Source organism: Pelobates fuscus, chromosome 11 (assembly GCF_036172605.1).
Source record: "Pelobates fuscus isolate aPelFus1 chromosome 11, aPelFus1.pri, whole genome shotgun sequence".
NCBI classification, from domain to species: domain Eukaryota; kingdom Metazoa; phylum Chordata; class Amphibia; order Anura; family Pelobatidae; genus Pelobates; species Pelobates fuscus.
In genome coordinates, this window is record NC_086327.1 from 88,519,894 (window position 1) to 88,540,253 (window position 20,360).

At 39.9% G+C, this 20,360-nt stretch overlaps 1 protein-coding gene across 1 annotated transcript; it reads left to right on the forward strand.

Moving 5' to 3' along the window:
• The first annotated feature begins 3,952 nt into the window (after positions 1-3,952).
• On the forward strand, positions 3,953-16,284 carry TPRG1L (tumor protein p63 regulated 1 like). Its single transcript, XM_063435833.1, has 5 exons — positions 3,953-4,212; positions 11,359-11,450; positions 12,579-12,755; positions 13,260-13,413; positions 15,007-16,284. Exons 1-5 carry the CDS (start codon positions 4,036-4,038, stop codon positions 15,199-15,201), a joined length of 795 nt encoding a protein of 264 aa, XP_063291903.1. The 5' UTR covers positions 3,953-4,035; the 3' UTR covers positions 15,202-16,284.
• The last annotated feature ends 4,076 nt before the right edge of the window (positions 16,285-20,360 follow it).

Here is a 20,360-nt window from a genome sequence, read left to right on the forward strand (position 1 = left end):
CACTGATCTTCCTGTTCAGCTCCCTCGCGCGCGCCGCAGTGATGCTGGAGCCTGAATATGATGTCACTCCGGCCCCTGCATCACTACGCGGCGCGCGAGGGAGCTGAACAGGAGGATCACTGCTCCCTCGCCGACTGCAGTGACTGGCTGGCTGTGAGTGTTACTATGTGTGTGTGTCTGTTAGTCAGTGTGTTATTATGTGTGTGTCTGTTAGTGTGTGTGTTTGTGTCTGTTAGTGCATGTGTTAGAATGTGTGTGTCTGTTAGTGAGAGTGTATGTGTGTCTGTTAGTGACTGTGCGTGTCTGTTAGTGACTGTGCGTGTCTGTTAGTGAGAGTGTGTGTGTCTGTTAGTGAGTGTGTGTTAGTGAGTTTTACTATGTGTGTATCTATTAGTGTGCATGTGTGTCTTTTAGTGAGTCTGTTAGTGAGTGTGTGTCTGTTAGTGAGTGTGTGTCTGTTAGTGAGTGTGTGTCTGTTAGTGAGTGTGTGTATGTTGTCTGTTAGTGAGTGAGTGTGTGTCTGTTAGTGAGTGTGTGTATGTTGTCTGTTAGTGAGTGTGTATGTGGTCTGTCAGTGAATGTGTGTGTCTGACACTGAGTGTATATGTGTCTGTCAGTGAGTGTGTGTGTGTGTGTGTGTGTGTATTTAGAAGGGGGTGGGGGCCTAGGGCAGCACAAAACCAGGATACACCACTGATGCAGTACATGCTGTTGTGTTTCCCAACATATGCAGTGTCTGTTTATTGGATGCAGTGTCTGTTTATTGGATGCAGTGTCTGTGTATTTAATGCAGTGTCTGTGTAGTGGTTGCAGTGTGTATAGTGGATGCAGTGTCTGTGTAGTGGATGGAGTGGGTGTATAGTGGATGCAGTGTGTAGTTGATGCAGTGTCTGTGCAGTGGATGCAGTTTATCTGTATTGGATGCAGTGTCTATGTAGTGGTTGCAGTGTGTATAGTTGATGCAGTGTCTGTGTAGTTGATGCAGTGTCTGTGTAGTGGATGCAGTGTGTGTAATTGATGCAGAATCTGTGTAGTGGTTGCAGTTTCTGTGTATTGGATGCAGTGTCTGTGTAGTGGTTGCAGTGTGTGTAATTGATGCAGTGTCTGTGTAGTGGCTGCAGTGTGTGCAATGGTTGCAGTGTCTGTATAGTGGATGCAGTGGGTAGTGGATGCAGTGTGTAGTGGATGGAGTGTGTGTGTAGTGGATGCAGTGTATGTATAGTGGATGCAGTGTCTGTGTGGTCCATGTAGTGTGTGTGTGTGTGTGTTTTTTATGTTGAATAAGGCCTGTGAGGGGTGAGCAGGTTTTTTTTTTTTTTTTATATTTATGTTTATTCTCCCCTCCCTGCCTCTTACCTGTGGCCAGGAAGGGGTTCACTAGATTACCAGGTGTCCGGTGGAACAGCATGCTTGTACAATGAAAAGGGGACCCAGGAGTGTCCTCTTCCACCTCCAGCAACATCAGGCTTGCATGGCACACAATACATGCCGGAGCATTGCCATGGCGACCCAGACACCGTACATCAGGCTTCTTAAAGTGTACATGGGGGGCAAAATGCCGCCTCTGTCAAAGTGCTGCCTGGGGCCATGGCCCCATCACAGGCCAACTCTACCTATGGGGTAGCATTGCATTGGTTGAGATTATCCTCACCAGGGGCATAGTGGCGGGCGCAGTTAGACTGGCATGGTGTGAAAATAAAGATGAATTAAACTACTTTATTTAAGTCTCAAAGGGAGTCTGTAAGAAGAATATGTAACAAGGTTTTTCCAGAGAGACTTACAAAAAGTTCAAAAGACTAGCAGACACATCTTACAGAGAACAGAGACAGCGAGATAACAGTTACAATTTGCATAAATGCCATAGGTTTGCATGTGCCTGAATCCTTGTCATTGGACACCTGATACATCCATATCCTGTATTGAAGACTTAGACAATATCCTTTCATGAAAAGAATGGCCAGACAATACCAGTGGAATTCTGAAACATTGTTGTGCAATTAGGCCAGATTCACTTAAACTCCTTACAACATTCCCTTTAGTATAATATTTAAATATTAAGGACACACCCTAAGAAGTCTGACATTGTCTACAAAAGCCTGTTGAAAAGAGCATATAATTTGCATTGTCCCTTAATTAACATGTTAATGAATAGCTAATCCTCAGAAAGACAATTACAGGATGCTGAGACTTTACAGAAACCAAGTGTTATCCAAATGTAAATAAAACTGTGAGGGGGTGGATTCCCAGATTGAAAACAGTCCTGTAAAAGACAGTCACACGTTCTGAAGGAAAAGTTATAGCTGGCTAATATCTGTCCTCTTACACTGGGTTTGCTTGCCTGGCTAAATGAACATCATTTAAGATGGCAGCACACTTTTTCCTATCCGATCTCAAGCCTGAAAAGACTGTCCATGAAGCAATAGAGCTCCGTGAATTGACTTCAAACTCACAAAAGCTGGTAACAAATATTTACTTTATTAGTTCTGTTATACAATGTGTAATTATATTTATCTGATATAGTTATGGTACAGGTTCATCAATAGTGACTGAGTATTGATCTGTGTGCTATGAGAAACTGCCAATTGTGCTCTGTTTTAAATGTGACTCTGCCTACTTGCTCGTGTTTTCGGATGCCAGCCATTATATATAATAATAATAATAACAAAGTATTTAACAAGGAAAGGTACATTCAGATTACTCTGGTTTCCAAGTAGGTCCAGGGGATGTTACTATTACCCAATTTAATGGTACTCATCTATGTATGTTAGTCATAAGCGTGCACCCAAAGAAAATTACCACCTCAACATCAATTAAAACTTCACATATCAAAATGCACACGAAGTCCTCTTCCTCTGTCACGACTTTGTTCTCTGGTGGTGACTCACTTTTTCTGGTGACTGCATTCACACCAGGCGGACTTTCCAATCCAGGCCAACCTGCCCTCTTTCTGGGCTACACCAGTGATGCATTTACTGGCCAGTTCCCTTTTACCCTGCCCACTGGTGTCCTGTCTAGCGGGGTGCCAATGTTGGAGGGGTTATGCATTTTTTTTCTGTAGTGATAACTATATGTATACAGAGACAGCCATGTTTTTTTCTTTAAAAACATCACAAGCTAAACAATGTGCCCTTACCGTCTTTAACAGGAGACCATTGAGGACAAACTGGCACTCATTAAAGTGTGCCTGGGTGCGCCTTGTACACCCCCTCATGCATACCTATGGTGCCAATGTGTGTCTCTGCGTGTGTGCATGCTGATTTATGTACGTGTTGCTACGTAGCTTGGTTTGTGGTTAGTTATGTGTGCGAGGGGCTTTGAAAAACTGTATTTTTAGAAAAATTTAACATCTAATGCAGCATTTTTTTTAATGGGTCTGAAATGGTATGGCTGGCATAAGCTTAGCAAGCCAGTTTCAACTTTGCTATTAGCTCAGAGACTCAATCATCAACTGAACTGAGCTAGTTTAATATGTAACAAAATAAATTCATAAAATGCATTAGTTGGACTTTTTCCAATGTGAGTGGGGTCTGCGCTACCCTGAGAAAGGCAAGTCTGCTACAGTGAGCAATTATATAGTGAGTGTACTACAGACTGATGTGCATGCTCCAAGTGTTGAAGACCCCCTGATATAGCATGAGGGCACACTATTAAGTCCCTGGGGTTAGGAAATACCATGCTAATATATTTGGGCCCATTGAAAAAAGTTAATCCCACAAAGTTAAAGGGACCCTCTAAGAACCAGAACCACTACAGCTTCATGTAGTGGTTCTGGTGCAAAGAGGTTGCCCCTGCAGTCTCTCTATTTAAACCATGTCTATCCTAAAAAAGGCACAGTTTACATTTATCCCTAAGGATCCTGCCTCATATTCTATGGGTGGGGTAAATGGACAATAGTATTTGAGTCTGAAAGAAGTTGAACTACAACTCCCGTGATCCTACGGTGGAAGCCCTAGCCATGTAGCGGATGTGACGTCACGGGGTGAGGAAGTCAGCGGATGTAAACAGTGTGGGTGTGTGGCTGTGTCGGCGTTGGACATGTTGCAATTCAATGATTCCGACACCAGCCCCGCCGCCTTGGAGCTGCAGCTCAGCCCCGACAAGAGCTCGGCTACCCCACAACAACCCTCCGGCTATAACCTGCAGTCCCTGCGCTGCCTCACCGTGCACAACCCCACCATGCAGGCCCGAGTCAAGGAGTACTTCGTGTTCCGGGTGAGAGACACAGGGCTGTCACCTCTCTGAGCGGCTGGCACTTCTAGGGTTAACCTAGTATCATGTCATTGGGGTGTGATGGTCCTGCCACTCAAAGAGCTAATCATATCAGCGTCAGAGGGCTGGTGTGTTAACCCCCTTAACCTACACAGTGTTAACTATATTAGTGCCAAACAGGTGGGGAGGTTTATAGTCATGGCACTTCTAGGGTTAACCATGTTAGTGTCATATCATTGGGATGTAATGCTCCTGCCACTCACAGAGCTACTCATATCTGTGTCAGAGGGCTGGTGTGCTAAGCCCCCTGGCATCCACAGTGTTAACTAGATCAGTGCCAAACAGGTGGGGAGGTTTATAGTCATGGCACTTCTAGGGTTAACCATGTTAGTGTTATGTAAGTGGGATCTAATGGTCATGCCACTCACAAAGCTAATCATAGTGTCAGAGGGCTGGTGTGTTAAACCCCCCCTGGCATCCACAGTGTTAACTAGATCAGTGCCAAGCAGGGGGGGGAGGGGGGGTTATAATCATGGCAATTCTAGGGGTTAACCATGTGTCATGTCATTGGGGTGTGATGCTTCTGCCACTCACAGAGCTAGTCATATCAGTGTCAGAGGGCTGGTGTGCTAGCCTCCTGGCATACACAGTGTTAACTATATCAGTGCTAAACAGGTGGGAAGGTTTAGAATCATGGCACTAATAGCGTTAACCATGTAAGTGGGATCTAATGCTCCTGCCACTCACAGAGCTAGTCATATCAGTGTCAGAGGGCTGGTGTTCTAACCCCCCTAACATACACAGTGTTAACTATATTAGTGCCAAACAGGTGGGGAGGTTTATAGTCATGGCACTTCTAGGGTTAACCATGTTAGTGTCATGTAAGTGGGATCTAATGGTCATGCCACTCACAAAGCTAATCATAGTGTCAGAGGGCTGGTGTGTTAACCCACCCTGGCATCCACAGTGTTAACTAGATCAGTGCCAAACGGGGGTAGGCTTATAATCATGGCACTTCTATGGTTAACCATGTAAGTGGGATGTAATGCTCCTGCCACTAACAGAGCTAATCATATCAGTGTCAGAGGGTTGATGTGTTAACCAACTGGCATACACAGGGTTAACTAGATCAGTGCCAAACAGGAGGTTTATAGTCCTGACACTTTTGGGTTAACTATGTTAGTGTCATATAAGTAGAGTGTAATGCTCCTGCCAGGCACAGAGCTGATCATATCAGTTTTAGAGGGCTAGTGTGTTAACCTCTTGGCATAAACAGTGTTAACTATATCGGTGCCAAACAGGGGAGAGGTATATAGTATTGGCACTTGTAGGGTAACCATATTAGTTTTATGTAAGTGGGATTTAATGCTCTTGCCACGCACAGAGATAATCATATCAGTGTCAGAGGGCTGTGTGTTAACCTCCTGGCATACACAGGGTTAACTATATCGGTGCCAAACAGGTTTATAGCAATGGCATGCCAATGTCCCTGGTACATGCAGGATTGCCCATTTTTCTGTTGTGTTTTTATACCCCACTTCCTCTATATTGTAAGCCCGTTTGAGCAGGGTCCGCATTTGCCTATTGTTCCTGTAAAATTTTGTGATTGTCTCATTTATTGTTAAATGTCCCCCTTTTTATAATAATGTAAAGTGCTGCGGAATTAGTTGGTACTGTAAAAACATGAATAATGGTAATACAAAGGCATGGCATGCCAATGCCTCTGGCACTTACAGGGTAAATTATATTCATGCTAAAAAGGTCAGATACTGATGTTTATGGCATTTTTAGGGTTTACAGTATCCACGGCAATGAAGAGGTGTGCGACTTCTCATAAATCATATTTATTTAAACTCTCTCAACTGCTCTGCACTGTGTGTAATTTGTTGTTTAGTGTCTGAATACAGTGATATGTTTCCTTGTAAAAATTGATGGAATTCATGATCAGTTCAAGTGTGTGGCTAAGAAAATCTTGAGCTGAGTACATGGTGTTTTCGTATTGTTGTATTTTAGGATACATTTGTTTTGATAAAGTTATCAAGCAGTTGTGAAAGCGTCGGCTAAAGCAATGTTTCTTAATCTTTTCCGAAGAGGTACCCCTGCAGGTCTAAACAGAATTTCTAAGTACCCCTGCCTCAAGAAAGTAATTTTTTTTTTTACTTTTTACATATAAAAATGCATAGAGCCTGATATTTAATGTTATCCCATATTGAAGAACAAGCTTGATTAATGGTAGTAAAGAATATTTGTAAAATAAATAAATGACATAATGTAAATATTTTGCATGAAATATAAATATGAAGTAATAAAGTCAAAAAATGTAAATATCATACACACATACATTTACACCCAGAGGGCACTATAACACACACACACACACACTTACACCCAGAGGGCACTATAATACACACACACGGTTACACCCAGAGGGCATTATAACACACACGGTTACACCCAGAGGACACTATAATACACACACGGTTACACCCAGAGGACACTATAATACACACACGGTTACACCCAGAGGGCATTATAACACACACGGTTACACCCAGAGGGCACTATAACACACACACACACACACGGTTACACCCAGAGGGCACTATAACACACACACACACACACGGTTACACCCAGAGGGCACTATAACACACACACACACGGTTACACCCAGAGGGCACTGACACACACACACACACGGTTACACCCAGAGGGCACTGAAACACACTCACAAATTTTATTTATTTATTTCTTCAATTATTTTTGTTAAATCCACTCAGCCTTCCTGCCTGGAGTGGACCCTTTCCGTGGCTGCTGTCATCTTTATGCTCCTCCAGCACTGCTCCTTCGCATGCTGTTTAGTAATGCCGTGGCCAGAGTGACCTCAAAACTGGCTCATGACATCACCGCAGGGCACGTAGGAGCAGTTCTGGAAGATCATGAAGAGTACAGCTCCCTCTTCACCTCCATTCTTTCCCAGTGGGCCGCCTCTATGGGCGCACAAAATTCCCTCAACACTTGGTGTGTGTACTTCTAGGGTACATGTACTAAGAGCTAAAGGATACATTTCTGTAAATGCTAAATTTATTATATTATCACTGATCAAGTTTTGGTACTCCCAAATATATTCAGCTTTTATCCTACTCAGAGGAATAGCTATAACAGATGTGAGGTGTATAATTTGGCACTATTATTTATGTTTAAAATATGCCAATACACAAAAATAGTAGTTAAAAAAAAATAAGTGTCAGCATTTCTTATATTTAAGTGCTACTATTGCAATATGTACAAATAACAGCAGTGCAAGTATTATTAAAGTGCTAATTTAAAAATATGTTAAATGAATACATCACAATTATAAAGTGCCATATATTTATGCAGATCCCACATGTGCTCATTATTAACAAGCAGGCATATTCAAAAACCACCAAAAACTTTAAATCTGTTGTGCAAGTCAATACACTGTATATATTTATATATTAACAAGGATCTCCTTCATAAAGTACAATTAGAAAATGTGATATACATATAGTTTTTTAAGTGTAAAAACAACCTTACACTTTTTATGTCACAGTAGCATTCATGGAGGATCAGTCCCAAGAGTACGTTGGAGCTCATTATGGAACTAAAACCACATGCCCAAGTACAACAAACAGCACTGTCAGTACAGAGCCATAGTCTTTTAAGACTTTGCAAACTTGCTCAATACAAACCTAAATAAAAACAATCCACTGGGAGAAATGAGCCTGTATTCCAGGTTACTGTGTTTTAAATTGTAACTCTCAGGGTAGAAGTGAATGTCACAAAAAATGTTGGTAACAAAATATTCATTGGCAGCGTGAAAAATAGTTCAACTTAGAACCTTCCGTGCTTAATTTATATGGTTTGACAACTGCCATGATTTTCGTGCACCCTTAGTCTTTGTTTTGTATTTGATGCTTTTTTTGCTAAAAGGTGAAAATAAAGTAACGTTTCTATTTTTGTCTTCAGTTTTTTGTGAAGCTGGTAATTTCATGGTTTTTGCATTGTGACTCCAGCTGAATTGTAGCCACAAGGCAGTCTGTCTTTGAGAGATGCCAATAAGTGTAGAGTTTGGGAAGGGATTTAGGTTTAATGTAAAATTAGAATAATCTAGTTATTGGTGCAGTTTCCCTAGTACCAGGGAAATTGGAACACACAAATCTGACAATTTTCAATAGTGACAGCTAAACATACAACAAACGGAATTGCCAGAATTGCTCAAATAACCAAGTTTTCCTTTTGAGACTAGCCAAATGTTTTCCATTTATTAGCAACCTAAATGCAACATTGTGATTTTTATTTTTTTTGAGTCTGAGATTCTTTGTTTAACCCTTAAATTGAACCCTTGCACCCTTAAATTGAAATTTGAATAGGTGGGTTTTCTTCCCTATCTTGCTGTTTAGTAGCCAAAGGCTTTCAAATGGCAAGCTTTTGGCCGAAATAGCAATATTTGTACGACTCCATTCCATTCTGCTGTTTGGGATTTTAGTGAATAGGCTTTTAGGCAGTTGTAATGAATTGCAAATTTGACAAAGTAGATGAATGTTAGAGATTCGCCAACTCTGCTTTAGTTGGCTATGTTAGGTTGAAATGTAAATTTTGACATTCCTTTTACCACAATTCATTGTTAAAGGAACTCTACAAGCACCATAACCATTACAGTGCATTGTAGTGTTTATGGTACCAGGAGTGCCCTGGCGCTACCTCCCCAGTAAGGAGTCAAACTGTTTTCCTGACACATTGACTTCTTACCTGGGGTCTGCTGGGAGCTGCTCCCTACCTCCTCCACCTTCTAAAACACAAAGCACCCCTAGAACAATATTGTGAATTGTTTTTACTTTGGAGCTCTATGTTCATACACACTGCTTGTTGTTATGGATCTTTGTCATGGACCTTTTATGTACTGCACATGAAAGTGGGTTTTATTTCTGATGAGCTCTGATGCAAACTTTTCTGTCTCAGAGCTATGTCCCTCTGAAACAGGAACTCTCAGTAAATAAGTGTTGGCTATATTTGGTCACTTTCTATACGAAATACATGAATTGCAACATTAGACACAGGATGGTGGCATCATCTGAACGCAACCACATTCATTTATTTCACATCCAAAAATGCATGTATCTCGTTTACTATTCGTAGGACATTTTAAGGTTTATTATCTAGGGCAGTGGTTCCCAACTCAGTCCTTTAGTGTGTGGGGGGGAATAGGGATGCTGTGTGGGGGGGAATAGGGATGCTGTGTGGGGGGGAATAGGGATGCTGTGTGGGGGGGAATAGGGATGCTGTGTGGGGGGGAATAGGGATGCTGTGTGGGGGGGAATAGGGATGCTGTGTGGGGGGGAATAGGGATGCTGTGTGGGGGGGAATAGGGATGCTGTGTGGGGGGAATAGGGATGCTGTGTGGGGGGGAATAGGGATGCTGTGTGGGGGGGAATAGGGATGCTGTGTGGGGGGGAATAGGGATGCTGTGTGGGGGGGAATAGGGATGCTGTGTGGGGGGGAATAGGGATGCTGTGTGGGGGGGAATAGGGATGCTGTGTGGGGGGGAATAGGGATGCTGTGTGGGGGGGAATAGGGATGCTGTGTGGGGGGGAATAGGGATGCTGTGTGGGGGGGAATAGGGATGCTGTGTGGGGGGGAATAGGGATGCTGTGTGGGGGGGAATAGGGATGCTGTGTGGGGGGGAATAGGGATGCTGTGTGGGGGGGAATAGGGATGCTGTGTGGGGGGGAATAGGGATGCTGTGTGGGGGGGAATAGGGATGCTGTGTGGGGGGGGGGGGGGAATAGGGATGCTGTGTGGGAGGGGGGGGAAATAGGGATGCTGTGTGGGAGGGGGGGAAATAGGGATGCTGTGTGGGAGGGGGGGAAATAGGGATGCTGTGTGGGAGGGGGGGAAATAGGGATGCTGTGTGGGAGGGGGGGAAATAGGGATGCTGTGTGGGAGGGGGGGAAATAGGGATGCTGTGTGGGAGGGGGGGAAATAGGGATGCTGTGTGGAGCGTTGCCATGGTAACGCGCGGCAACGCTCCACACAGCTCGCGGGAGGACAGGGGAGCTGCTTCCTCGATCCCTCCCTCCTGCTTCCGGTCCTCCCAACAAGAAAGCAGAGTAGGCGCCTGCCGTTTTGGGCAGGCAGCTGCCTACTCTGCATTGATGGCGAACCTATGGTCGCGTGCCCACAGAGAGGGCCCGGCGTGCCACCGGTTCGCCATCACTGTTCTAGGATGAACATTCTGTTTGACCCCTCTGGATTTGAATGCAGCGTACCTCCCTACCTGGTTTACATGGTTGAGGACACAGTTTATTGTTACTTCATTGTCTCCGATTGGTGACGCTGCATCATGAGGAAGTGGGAGGAGCTTCATTACCCTTTGTTACTGACACCTTTAATGTGATTGGTTGAATTTTTACTATACATTGTAAACCATTTCTTTGCTGCTGGGAGGTTTGAATGAAGAAAGTAAAGCAAATATCTGCCTCGTGTCTTTAATTAAATTTAGATTATTAGGTCATTAACACTAGAATCATCCCTAATTTAAACACCATTTTCACTTGATGTGCTGAAAGAAAACCGAAAAGATGTGTTAGGGTCAGCAGGCTCAGGACAAAACACAGGATTTGTCTGGAGTTTTACACTTGCTTCTTAGCATCCAGGTTACAAGAAACCATAGATCAAGAAGAGATTTAAATGAATGTATACATTTTTCTTGCAATGCTACACATAATGTACAGATCAGAAGGTAAAAGACATTTTTAATTTTGACTGGTTTTGTAACTTCTCTGTTGTTCCACTCCACAACTAGTCCTCTCCTGTGGGAGAAACTAGATATCTTCACTGAGCTAAGCCGGTCACTGATACAGAGTTTAGTGGAGCTAACTGGATTCTCTTGAAGGTAGGTCTACGCCTGCGGACATCTGGCTGGATCCAGATTAGTTGTCAAACCATTATAAAATGTCTTGTCAGATTAGACTGGGAGTATGTCAGGACACAGCTGGTTGTAATGGTTATGTTGCCTGGAGTGTTTCATTAAATACGGGTATGCTATTTATAAGTGTGTTCTGTTTACAGCACTGATGAAGTCAATTATTTTTTCATTACTAACTACCCGTTTCATTTATTTTGTAGCCTGGAACTCTTGAACAAGCTGTGAATGATATTCGTATGGTTGTTTTGCCCACAGAGGATGGTGAAGTACACAGTGTCTGGCTACTCACTGAGTAAGTCATAAGAGAGACCGTATATTAACATTTTAGGTAGCCAAAAAGTTGTCTTTACTTGTTTAGTCATGTCTTTTTCCAAATGTCTAATCATGACATGAGTGTGTTATTTTACAGAATCTCACAACTCTCAGTCTCTCGAAGAATTAAAGGGACACTCACTCTAAGAACCAAAACAACTGTAGCTTAGTGCAGTGGTTTTGGTGTAGAGACCATGCCCATGCAGTCACACTGCTCATTTTCTTTGCCATTTAGGAGTAAATCTCTGTTTATGCAGCCCCAGCCACACAAATCAATTGCCAGGAGTCCATGCCAATGCTGCGCATGAGTTCAATAGTAATGTCTAGAAAAGATAGTGTCTTACTGTGAGTAAGAAAATGAGACAATGCCGGATTCTTACTTGGTGTAGGTAGTGCTTTTATAACTTTTGTCAATATTTGTCAACTAAAAACTTTACCAGGAGATAAAGTATATTTTAGACTTTTTTTTATATCTTTTGACTGAGTTGGAATTTAGTGAAAGAAGATTGTATCTTTATGAAATGCTCAATGTAGCAGTTGGGTGCTGCCACCTGCACACTAACTCTTTCAGTGCCAAAAATTTGAAATGCTATATAATAAGCCTCTAAGTCATTATTAGACATACACGTATACAGTAAAAGTAAAAAGGTGTCCATCTGAGTGACTGCCACTAGAGGTGTTGCTAGGCACCAATGTAAACATTTACTTTTTCTCTGAAAAGGCAGTGTTTACAATGAAAAGCCTGCAGTGACATGCTATATACATTAAGCATTAAGCTGCAGTGGTTCTGGTGATTATAGTGTGTTTTTTAATTTGCCAGGAATATATAAATATATATTTTTTATTGTACCTATGTCTTACTTTTCACAGTTTCACCAATTTGCATCATGGTCATTTTCTTTACCCCATGAATTTTAACAAATGAGTAACACCTAGTTCTGTGGATGCTATTTAAAAGTCAGGCTTAATAGACAGCCAATATAATTTTCACACTTTACCACAAACATATTCTAGAATAGTGTGATATGCAGTGCTAAATCGGTATTTAGATATTGATTATTTTTATGATTGCGTAATTCTGTTTCCTTTTTTTCCAACATCTTCACAGAGTTGATCATTGGAATAATGACAAAGAACGTCTGGTACTAATCACTGATAAATCTCTCTTGATCTGCAAGTATGATTTCATTAGCTTGCAGTGTCTGCAAGTGATCAGAGTGTGCCTCAACGCCATTGATACTATTTCTATTGGAGAGTTTGAGTTCCCTCACATGTCTCTCAGCAAGTAAGTCGTCTACTCTTTTGTTTAAAGAGTATCTGGTGCATTCCTACAGCATGTGTGTGTAGTGCTTAAAGAGGGTTTGTCATCTAAACTATTTATCATGCAGCAGAGGTTGGCAGTTTTAATGTTCTCTGTAGCAGAATTTAGTAATTGGATGTGCTGTGACTCAATGATATCATGGGGAGATTGAGTAACCCTGATGGTGTACATATAAAACCGGGGGAGGGGGGGGGGGGGGGTGATATTCTTACCCTGCTTGAGAGCGCACCTTGCCTGCACACTGGGAGAATAGTCATTTGCTACTTTACCGGTAAATAACTTAACCTATATCGATGGAGTTACGGCTGCTGAGAGCTGCAATCCAATATTAAGTAGAAGGCTAAGAAGGAATGAAACAGCTTAGTCTGTATTATATGGTATTAAATCAATTCTTGATTCCCCAGTCCATGTTTTAATATTATATTTATTCTAATTCTTGGCCTGTATTTGTTTGTTTTTTTCCTCTAGACGAGAAGGTATTGGAATTCGTATTCTCTGGAATAAAAGCAGCCGCACCTCTTTTGTAAATAAGTGGAATCCCTGGTCAAACAATATGCCTTACACTACATTCACTGAGCATCCCATGGCTTTAGCAGAAGATAAGATTGTTCCACTGTGCAAGGTGAGTTTGTTCATCTTGTTGTCCTTTTTGCACATCAAACAGTTCATTGCTACACAAGTGGCAGGATGCTTTAACTTTTTTTTTTTTTTTTTAAATAATAAAAAGAAATCCCAGCACATAACGTAAATGATACAGTACAGCTTGTGTCAAAGCCATCTCACAACACAGGGGACGGGAGAAATTGAGGGTACAGTGATTCAGTTCACCTGTTTTATTACGAGCCCTACAGATTAAAATTATCTTTAGAGGTTACTTATTTAATCCCTCTATAGAGGCACAAAAAAGTAGGGACTAGCTGTTACATATAGAAAGGTTTTTTTTTCCCTCATTCATTCTTTGACAGTGGGATTTTAAATGAAAACGGTCATCTTTTATTACATATGAAAACAGCTTAGTTGTGAGTTATTTTATGATTATATAAAAGTTAAGTGCTTTTACTCGCTTTTTTTTTTTTTTTTACCAGATCACGCCGCTCTGACTATTTGGCTGAGCTAATCAGTCTTCATGATCTCAGTCAATCCAAAGCTCTCGTAGGAAAGCATTGGGAGGCTAATGCGCATGCACGGCAAAATGCTGCACTGAGTCTATTAGCATCTTCTCACTGAGATGCAATGCATCTCTATACAGTGTATTCAGTGTTTCCATGCAGAGCTTGGAGATGCTGAATGTAGGTGCTGCACACTTTGCAGCAGTGGAGTAGGAAGCACCTCTAGGTGATTGCTATTAGTTGTTACAAGGCTCCAATGTAAACATTAATACAAAAAAGTATTTACTTTGTATCACACAACCTGGTTACAATGCTGCCGCCCATCCCATGTGTTCCCTATTAAGGGTTAATAAGTATAGGGGTGTATATAAAAAATACCCCTTTCTGTCTCATTAGAGATATCTTTGCCAGAAGCTCAAGGAAGCAGGCTGAAGGGTCAGTGTTAGGACCCGCTTGGGGGGGGTCTGCCTTGACGTTGGCAGGCGGGCATTCCCTCCAATGGCCATTGGAGCAACTAAATGACCTCCATTTGTCTAAATATACATAGGGATTAAGGAGAGAGCGCAGGTAACATTTTCTTTTCTAATGTAAACATTGCCTTTTCTTTGAAAAGCCTGCAGGAACAGGCTATAGACATCAGAACCACTACATCAAGCTGTAGTAGTGACTATTGTGTCTTTTATGTTATTGAAGTAGAGAGCAGTGTAAAATGGTGGGTGAGATCCCACAGTGCCTAGCATTCTGTAGAGGACCACAATCAAGTATGTATAAACCATATACACTACATATTTGCTAGCAAGCCTAGACAAAGGTGTATGAAATACACTTTCAGGATTACTTACTAAACTAAGAACTGCCCTAAATTCACCAGGTGACTGCCAATTTGAGGTTAAAACATCTGAGCTAGAAATTGTTCTCCAAGTAAGCTATGTTCACAGTTGGTGCTAAACTTGCAATTGTTGCATGTTGAATTCCTAACAACTCACTGTTAAGTGATTAACCCTGTTTGTGACTTCCTCTTTCTGACAGACTCATTCTAATGCGTTAACTAAAAGATTAGACTGTTTCAGAAACAATATTTGAAACTTTCATGCTTTATTTTACAGTTGGAAAACTTCCGCGTCCAGTTGATTCAGGCAGTAAAGAGAGCGCATCGGGAGAATCCATTGCCAGGAAGAGCTAATGGGGTACTTGTTTTGGAACATCCACTAATGATTGAAACTTATGTGGGACTAATGTCTTTCATCAACAATGAGGCCAAACTTGGATACTCTATGTCAAGAGGCAAAATCGGATTTTAATTAAGAAAAGGAAAAAAAATCCATGCCTTTTGTTTAAAGTTGCATTTACGTGGATCTCTTGAATGGCTACATTTCCTTCATCTCAAAAAAAAAAAAAAAACAACAAAATTGAGTAAGGTATATCTAGGGCAATGATGGGCAGCCAACAGCTCACATGACCCTATTGCCAGTAATAGGCTGCCAATTCTAAATCTACAATCAGTGCCAACCAATCGGCTGTGACTGGCAAAGGATCATGACATAGTATTTTAGCAGCAGGACAACAATTTATCTATCGCGGATAGGAAAAGAAAACAAAACAAGTTTCTGATCAAACATGTTTTTCATATGGACCAGATTTTACCCATAGCGCAAATAAGATCTGCTTTAACCAAGTACTAAAAGTTTAAGTATACATTTCTATAGTAAAAGTGCAAGTAAACATAGATTTAAAATATTAAAATACATACTTACCCATACGTTCTGTTCAGATATTATGTGATGCATGTTTCCCCCAGAATGCCAAAATAGGCACATAATTCCATGGCATTCTAAGTTAGAGGTGAGCATTGTAAAATACATGCAGGAGTCTCGGGAATTCAGTGACCATCACTGTAGTTGATATATCTAGATCAGCTGCAAAGGGGTATTAGCCTGATCTTTCTGTATTGAAATACTGTATCAAGAATTGTGTATGATGTCACCAGGTGAAAATCAACCTCTTGCGGTTGGCATAATTTGTTCACAAGCACAAAATACAGTGTATTTCACAGTCCATGAAAAATACAATGTATCATTTAATGTGTATATAGCTTTGTGTGTTAATATGTTTGTAGTGTTGACTTTCAAATTCTGTATTTAATTTATGGCCTATGTTTGTCCTTGGATAAACGGATGTATTACTTTTAGTACTTTGCAAAGATGATGCACCTTATTCCTACATGCCAAGTAACTAAACGCCTTCCTACAGTTTGGTTTGATTGATAATTACTTGTCAAAAGTGTGTTGCACATGGAATTGTATTTTGATCAGTTTGATTGTAACAAAGGCCACTGGATTTTCCCTCTTTCACTTCACATTACTTTGTTGGGGCTTATTGTCTAACACACTGTATACTAACTATTAGGTTTATATAAAGAGCAATTTCACTGCAGTTTTTAGTAATACATTTACCAAATGTAGCGTTAACACTGTAAGCAAAGATAAATTCTGTAAACCTTCCTAAAATGAACACTCCTTTTAATGTAGATTTATTTATTTATTTTTAACATTCTGCAACATTGCACCTCATCAGTGCCGAACTCAAAGCAGTTTCTATAGATTCACCAAATGGACCAAGCATCTACAGACTGAAAAAAGTTTGTCAAAGTAACGTGACAAATTTAAGACAGAGGGCAAGTATTCACAAACATTTTGGCTATCGGCACGCAGAAAGATATGCGCATGCTGCAAATACAAAGACTTCAATGTTTGTGTGATGATTGGAGCTAGGCATGCATGTCCCTACACAGCACCAATCAGAGAGATGAGGTAGTCTTTGGATTTGCAGAAGCTCATCACAAGTAGCAGTGTTACACTAACTTATTGATGTTATTTGCTATGCAAAGTGGGAAGTTTAATTCATGGCTCTCTGCCTAAACGGACTAGCAGTGTGACCTAGAATTTTAACCTATGTTTAATTTCAAGCCTGATTTGCCACTTTGACAAATTTGTCAACCTAAGGGTGTAGTAACAGGGTCCTAGAATCATAACCACTTCAATAATCTGAAGTGGTTATGGTGTCTAAATAATCCTTTAACCCCTTAAGGACCAAACGTCTGGAATAAAAGGGAATCATGACATGTCACACATGTCATGTGTCCTTAAGGGGTTAAAAAAAACTTGTAAAGGGTAGAAATATCTCCCACTCTGGCTCTTTTGGTTTAAATCATGTAACTCCTTGTTCAGAAAATTAAGTGGATAACTCTTTTATTGCTTGATTAAAAAACACTATTTCTGGCGAATGCTTTTTCATCATGCACCACTTATATATTTTTGTTTGACTTATATTGTATCTAAAAAGTGCATTAAACGTGGATTTGCCTTTAATAAGTCTAGCTACAAGTCCATTAAAATGTATGTACCTCCTACAGTTATTTGGATAGCCATTTGACCCCTTTTGTCAGGCACATGAAAAATGCAAATGTGACAACTAGGCCTGATATTGCAGAGTTTGTGTTCTAAAGTTCCCATTACATTGTGGGAAATATAGTCTATATCAGGGGTCCTCAGGACCCCCTACCAGTCCAGGATTTGGGGATTGCCTGGGTGTGTCTAAGGTGTTTAGAAAAAAAAAAAACACCTTAGACACACCCAGGTAATCCCTAAATCTTGGACTGACAGGGGGTCCTTGAGGACAAGGTTGAGAACCCCTGGTCTATATCTGAAGTGCCAAGGTTACTTATTTCAATAAAAGAGCCTCCCCTCCTACAAATGTGCTAATGCAGTGTGGAGTGCACTCTAAGGGCAAACCCGAAATTACATCAAGTTTATTGCCCATTTACAGAAATGACTGGGCATGATAACCATTCAAATAAATTGTATATGAAAATGGTTGTGGTATGTTCTAACATGGTATAATTGTTGAAAGCCACATAAGATGGGAAAAAAGCTATTCTAATCTATATTTCTAAGCTCTTGTTCTTTCACTAAATTATATTTAGGTGTAGCTTTGGAACACATGCCAAATTAAATATTGCTGCTAATTGCACATATCACTAACTCTGCTGCTATACATTTAGTGCTTTACTATGGTGTTTCTAGATTTTTATGTAAATTTCGGGATCTGGATTGAAAGGTCTAAGCAGTATACTTTCCACTTTTTGTTACAAGTTCAGTATTCGATGCATGTTAATACATTGAACTGTTCCTTTGTTTTAAAGCTTTGAATTTTCTGTCCATATGTCATGTACTAAATATTTTAATGTTTCTCGGTGCATAATATTGGAAATAAAGTTGTAATATACTGTGTTTTTCTTGTTTTATTTAAACAACTTCAATAAATAGTGTTTAAAGGGACACTTGAATTACATAAAACTAAACTAAAGATATATTTTTTCCATTTTACAAAGTGCAGACTAATAGAAATTGGCAGTTTTATAAATTAACAACCGACCCCATCCCCCACCCTGGTGTCGGACAACTGGTCTTGTTACTTCCTGGTTTGTTTAGCTCAGTGGAACTAAACTCGGGAGGCAGCAATTGCCCTGCACACCTGCATTTCAAAGACCTTTAATTGAGCTGCATTGGTTAGTCTGATTGGAAGTCTGGGCGGGGTTAGAAGGGGAAGGTTTGCAACTGCAAGCTGTTTTTATGCAAGCATTTATTTATACATAATTGGAAAAAAAATGCATATAAGTTATTGTGGTATGTTCACTTAACAGTTTTTTGGGGCAGTTGAGTGTCCCTTTTAATAAAGGGTGTATAATGAATAACAGCTGCAAAAAATAAAAAAATGAATTTACTAATTTGCACACAAAAAAAAAACCCAAAACTTATTTCATTTGGGTGCAGAAATGGCCTCTACAGCTAATTAAGAGCTGGTTCTTAATATTCAGTTTTGTTTGTCCATTAACCCCTTCAGGACGGAGTCAATAGTGCACGTTCTGATCAAAACGTAAACAAAAACTGGAATTTGCGCTATATGTCCAACCGTAATTCACCTCTTTCATATTAAATGCACCCACACTTATTATATATCATTTTGTTCAGGAGAAACAGGGCTTTCATTTCATATAAAATAATTTATATATGAAACAATTTATTATGAATAAAATTAAAAAAAAAACTGAGAAATTTGATTTTTTTTTTTTTAATTTGTAGTTCCGCCTCACATTTTAGCTGTAAATGTCATAATACTGTTAGGTTTTACTGCAACAAAATGCACATATTGTAATCAGCGATGTCTCACGGGTACAACAGTACCCCCCATTAACAGGTTTTATGGTGTTTTGGAAAGTTACAGGGTCAAATATAGAACGTTCCATTTTCAAATTGAAATTTGCCAGATTAGTAATGTTACCTTTGAGACGGTGTGGTAGCCCAGGAATGAGAATTACCCCCATAATGGCATACCATTTGAAAAAGTAGACAACCCAAGGTATTGAACGTGGGGTATGTTTAGTCTTTTTTAGTAGCCACTTAGTCACAAACACTGGCCAAAGTTAGCGTTCATATTTGTTTTTGTGTGAAAAAAGCAAAAAACTAATATTTGGCCAGTGTTTGTGACTAAGTGGCTACTAAAAATGACTGGACATACCCCATTTGCAATACATTGGGTTGTCTACTTTTGCAAATGGTATGCCATCATGGGGGTAATTCTTATTCCTGGGCTACCATACGGTCTCAAAGGCAACATAACTAATCTGGCAAATTTAAATGTCAAAAAAATGAAATGCAAGCCTTATATGTGACTCTCTAACTTTCCAAAACACCATAAAACCTGTACATGGGGGGTACTGTTATTCTCGGGAGATTTCACTAAACACAAATATTGTTTTAAAACAGTAAAACATATTACAACAATAATATAGTCCATAAAAGTGCCGTTTGTTTGTAAAAAATGCAAAAAACGTCACTTTTACTTAAAATATCATCGTTGTAATACAATTTACCAGTTTTAAACACTAATATTTGAGTTCAGCGAAGTCTCCCGAGTAAAACAGTACCCCCTATATACAGGTTTTATGGTGTCTTGGAGAGTTACAGGGTCAAATATAGTGCTTGCGAATTAAATTCTCTGCACTTTCTCCCTGTGTTGTCAGGCATGTCAATCAAATTACATAATTATGTTAAAAAATTACTTAAATATACACGTAGAATTTTAATATATATGCATTTATAGGTATTTAAATTCTACGTGTATACTAATGTAATCTTTTATGTAATTATATGTATTTATCTATATATATATTTGCGGTTATTTGTATTTTATATATAGATTGTCATTCTAAGTGTATTCTGTTTCATATATATATATATATTAACAAAATACAGTTAGAATGAAATTACATATGAATATATAATTTATTTTAAATTGTTTCAATATTTTATTTATTTATTTATCTTATTTATTTATTTTAATTATACGTATATATATATAATATATATATGTAGATCTAATATATATAAACATACATATT

Excerpts from the sequence above, each read along its gene's own strand:
- TPRG1L (XM_063435833.1), top strand. The coding sequence starts at position 4,036 with ATGTTGCAATTCAATGATTCCGACACCAGCCCCGCCGCCTTGGAGCTG. Across the intron at positions 11,451-12,578 it reads AGTGTCTGGCTACTCACTGA|AGTTGATCATTGGAATAATG; the intron begins GTAAGTCATAAG and ends ACATCTTCACAG. Across the intron at positions 12,756-13,259 it reads CCTCACATGTCTCTCAGCAA|ACGAGAAGGTATTGGAATTC; the intron begins GTAAGTCGTCTA and ends TTTTTCCTCTAG.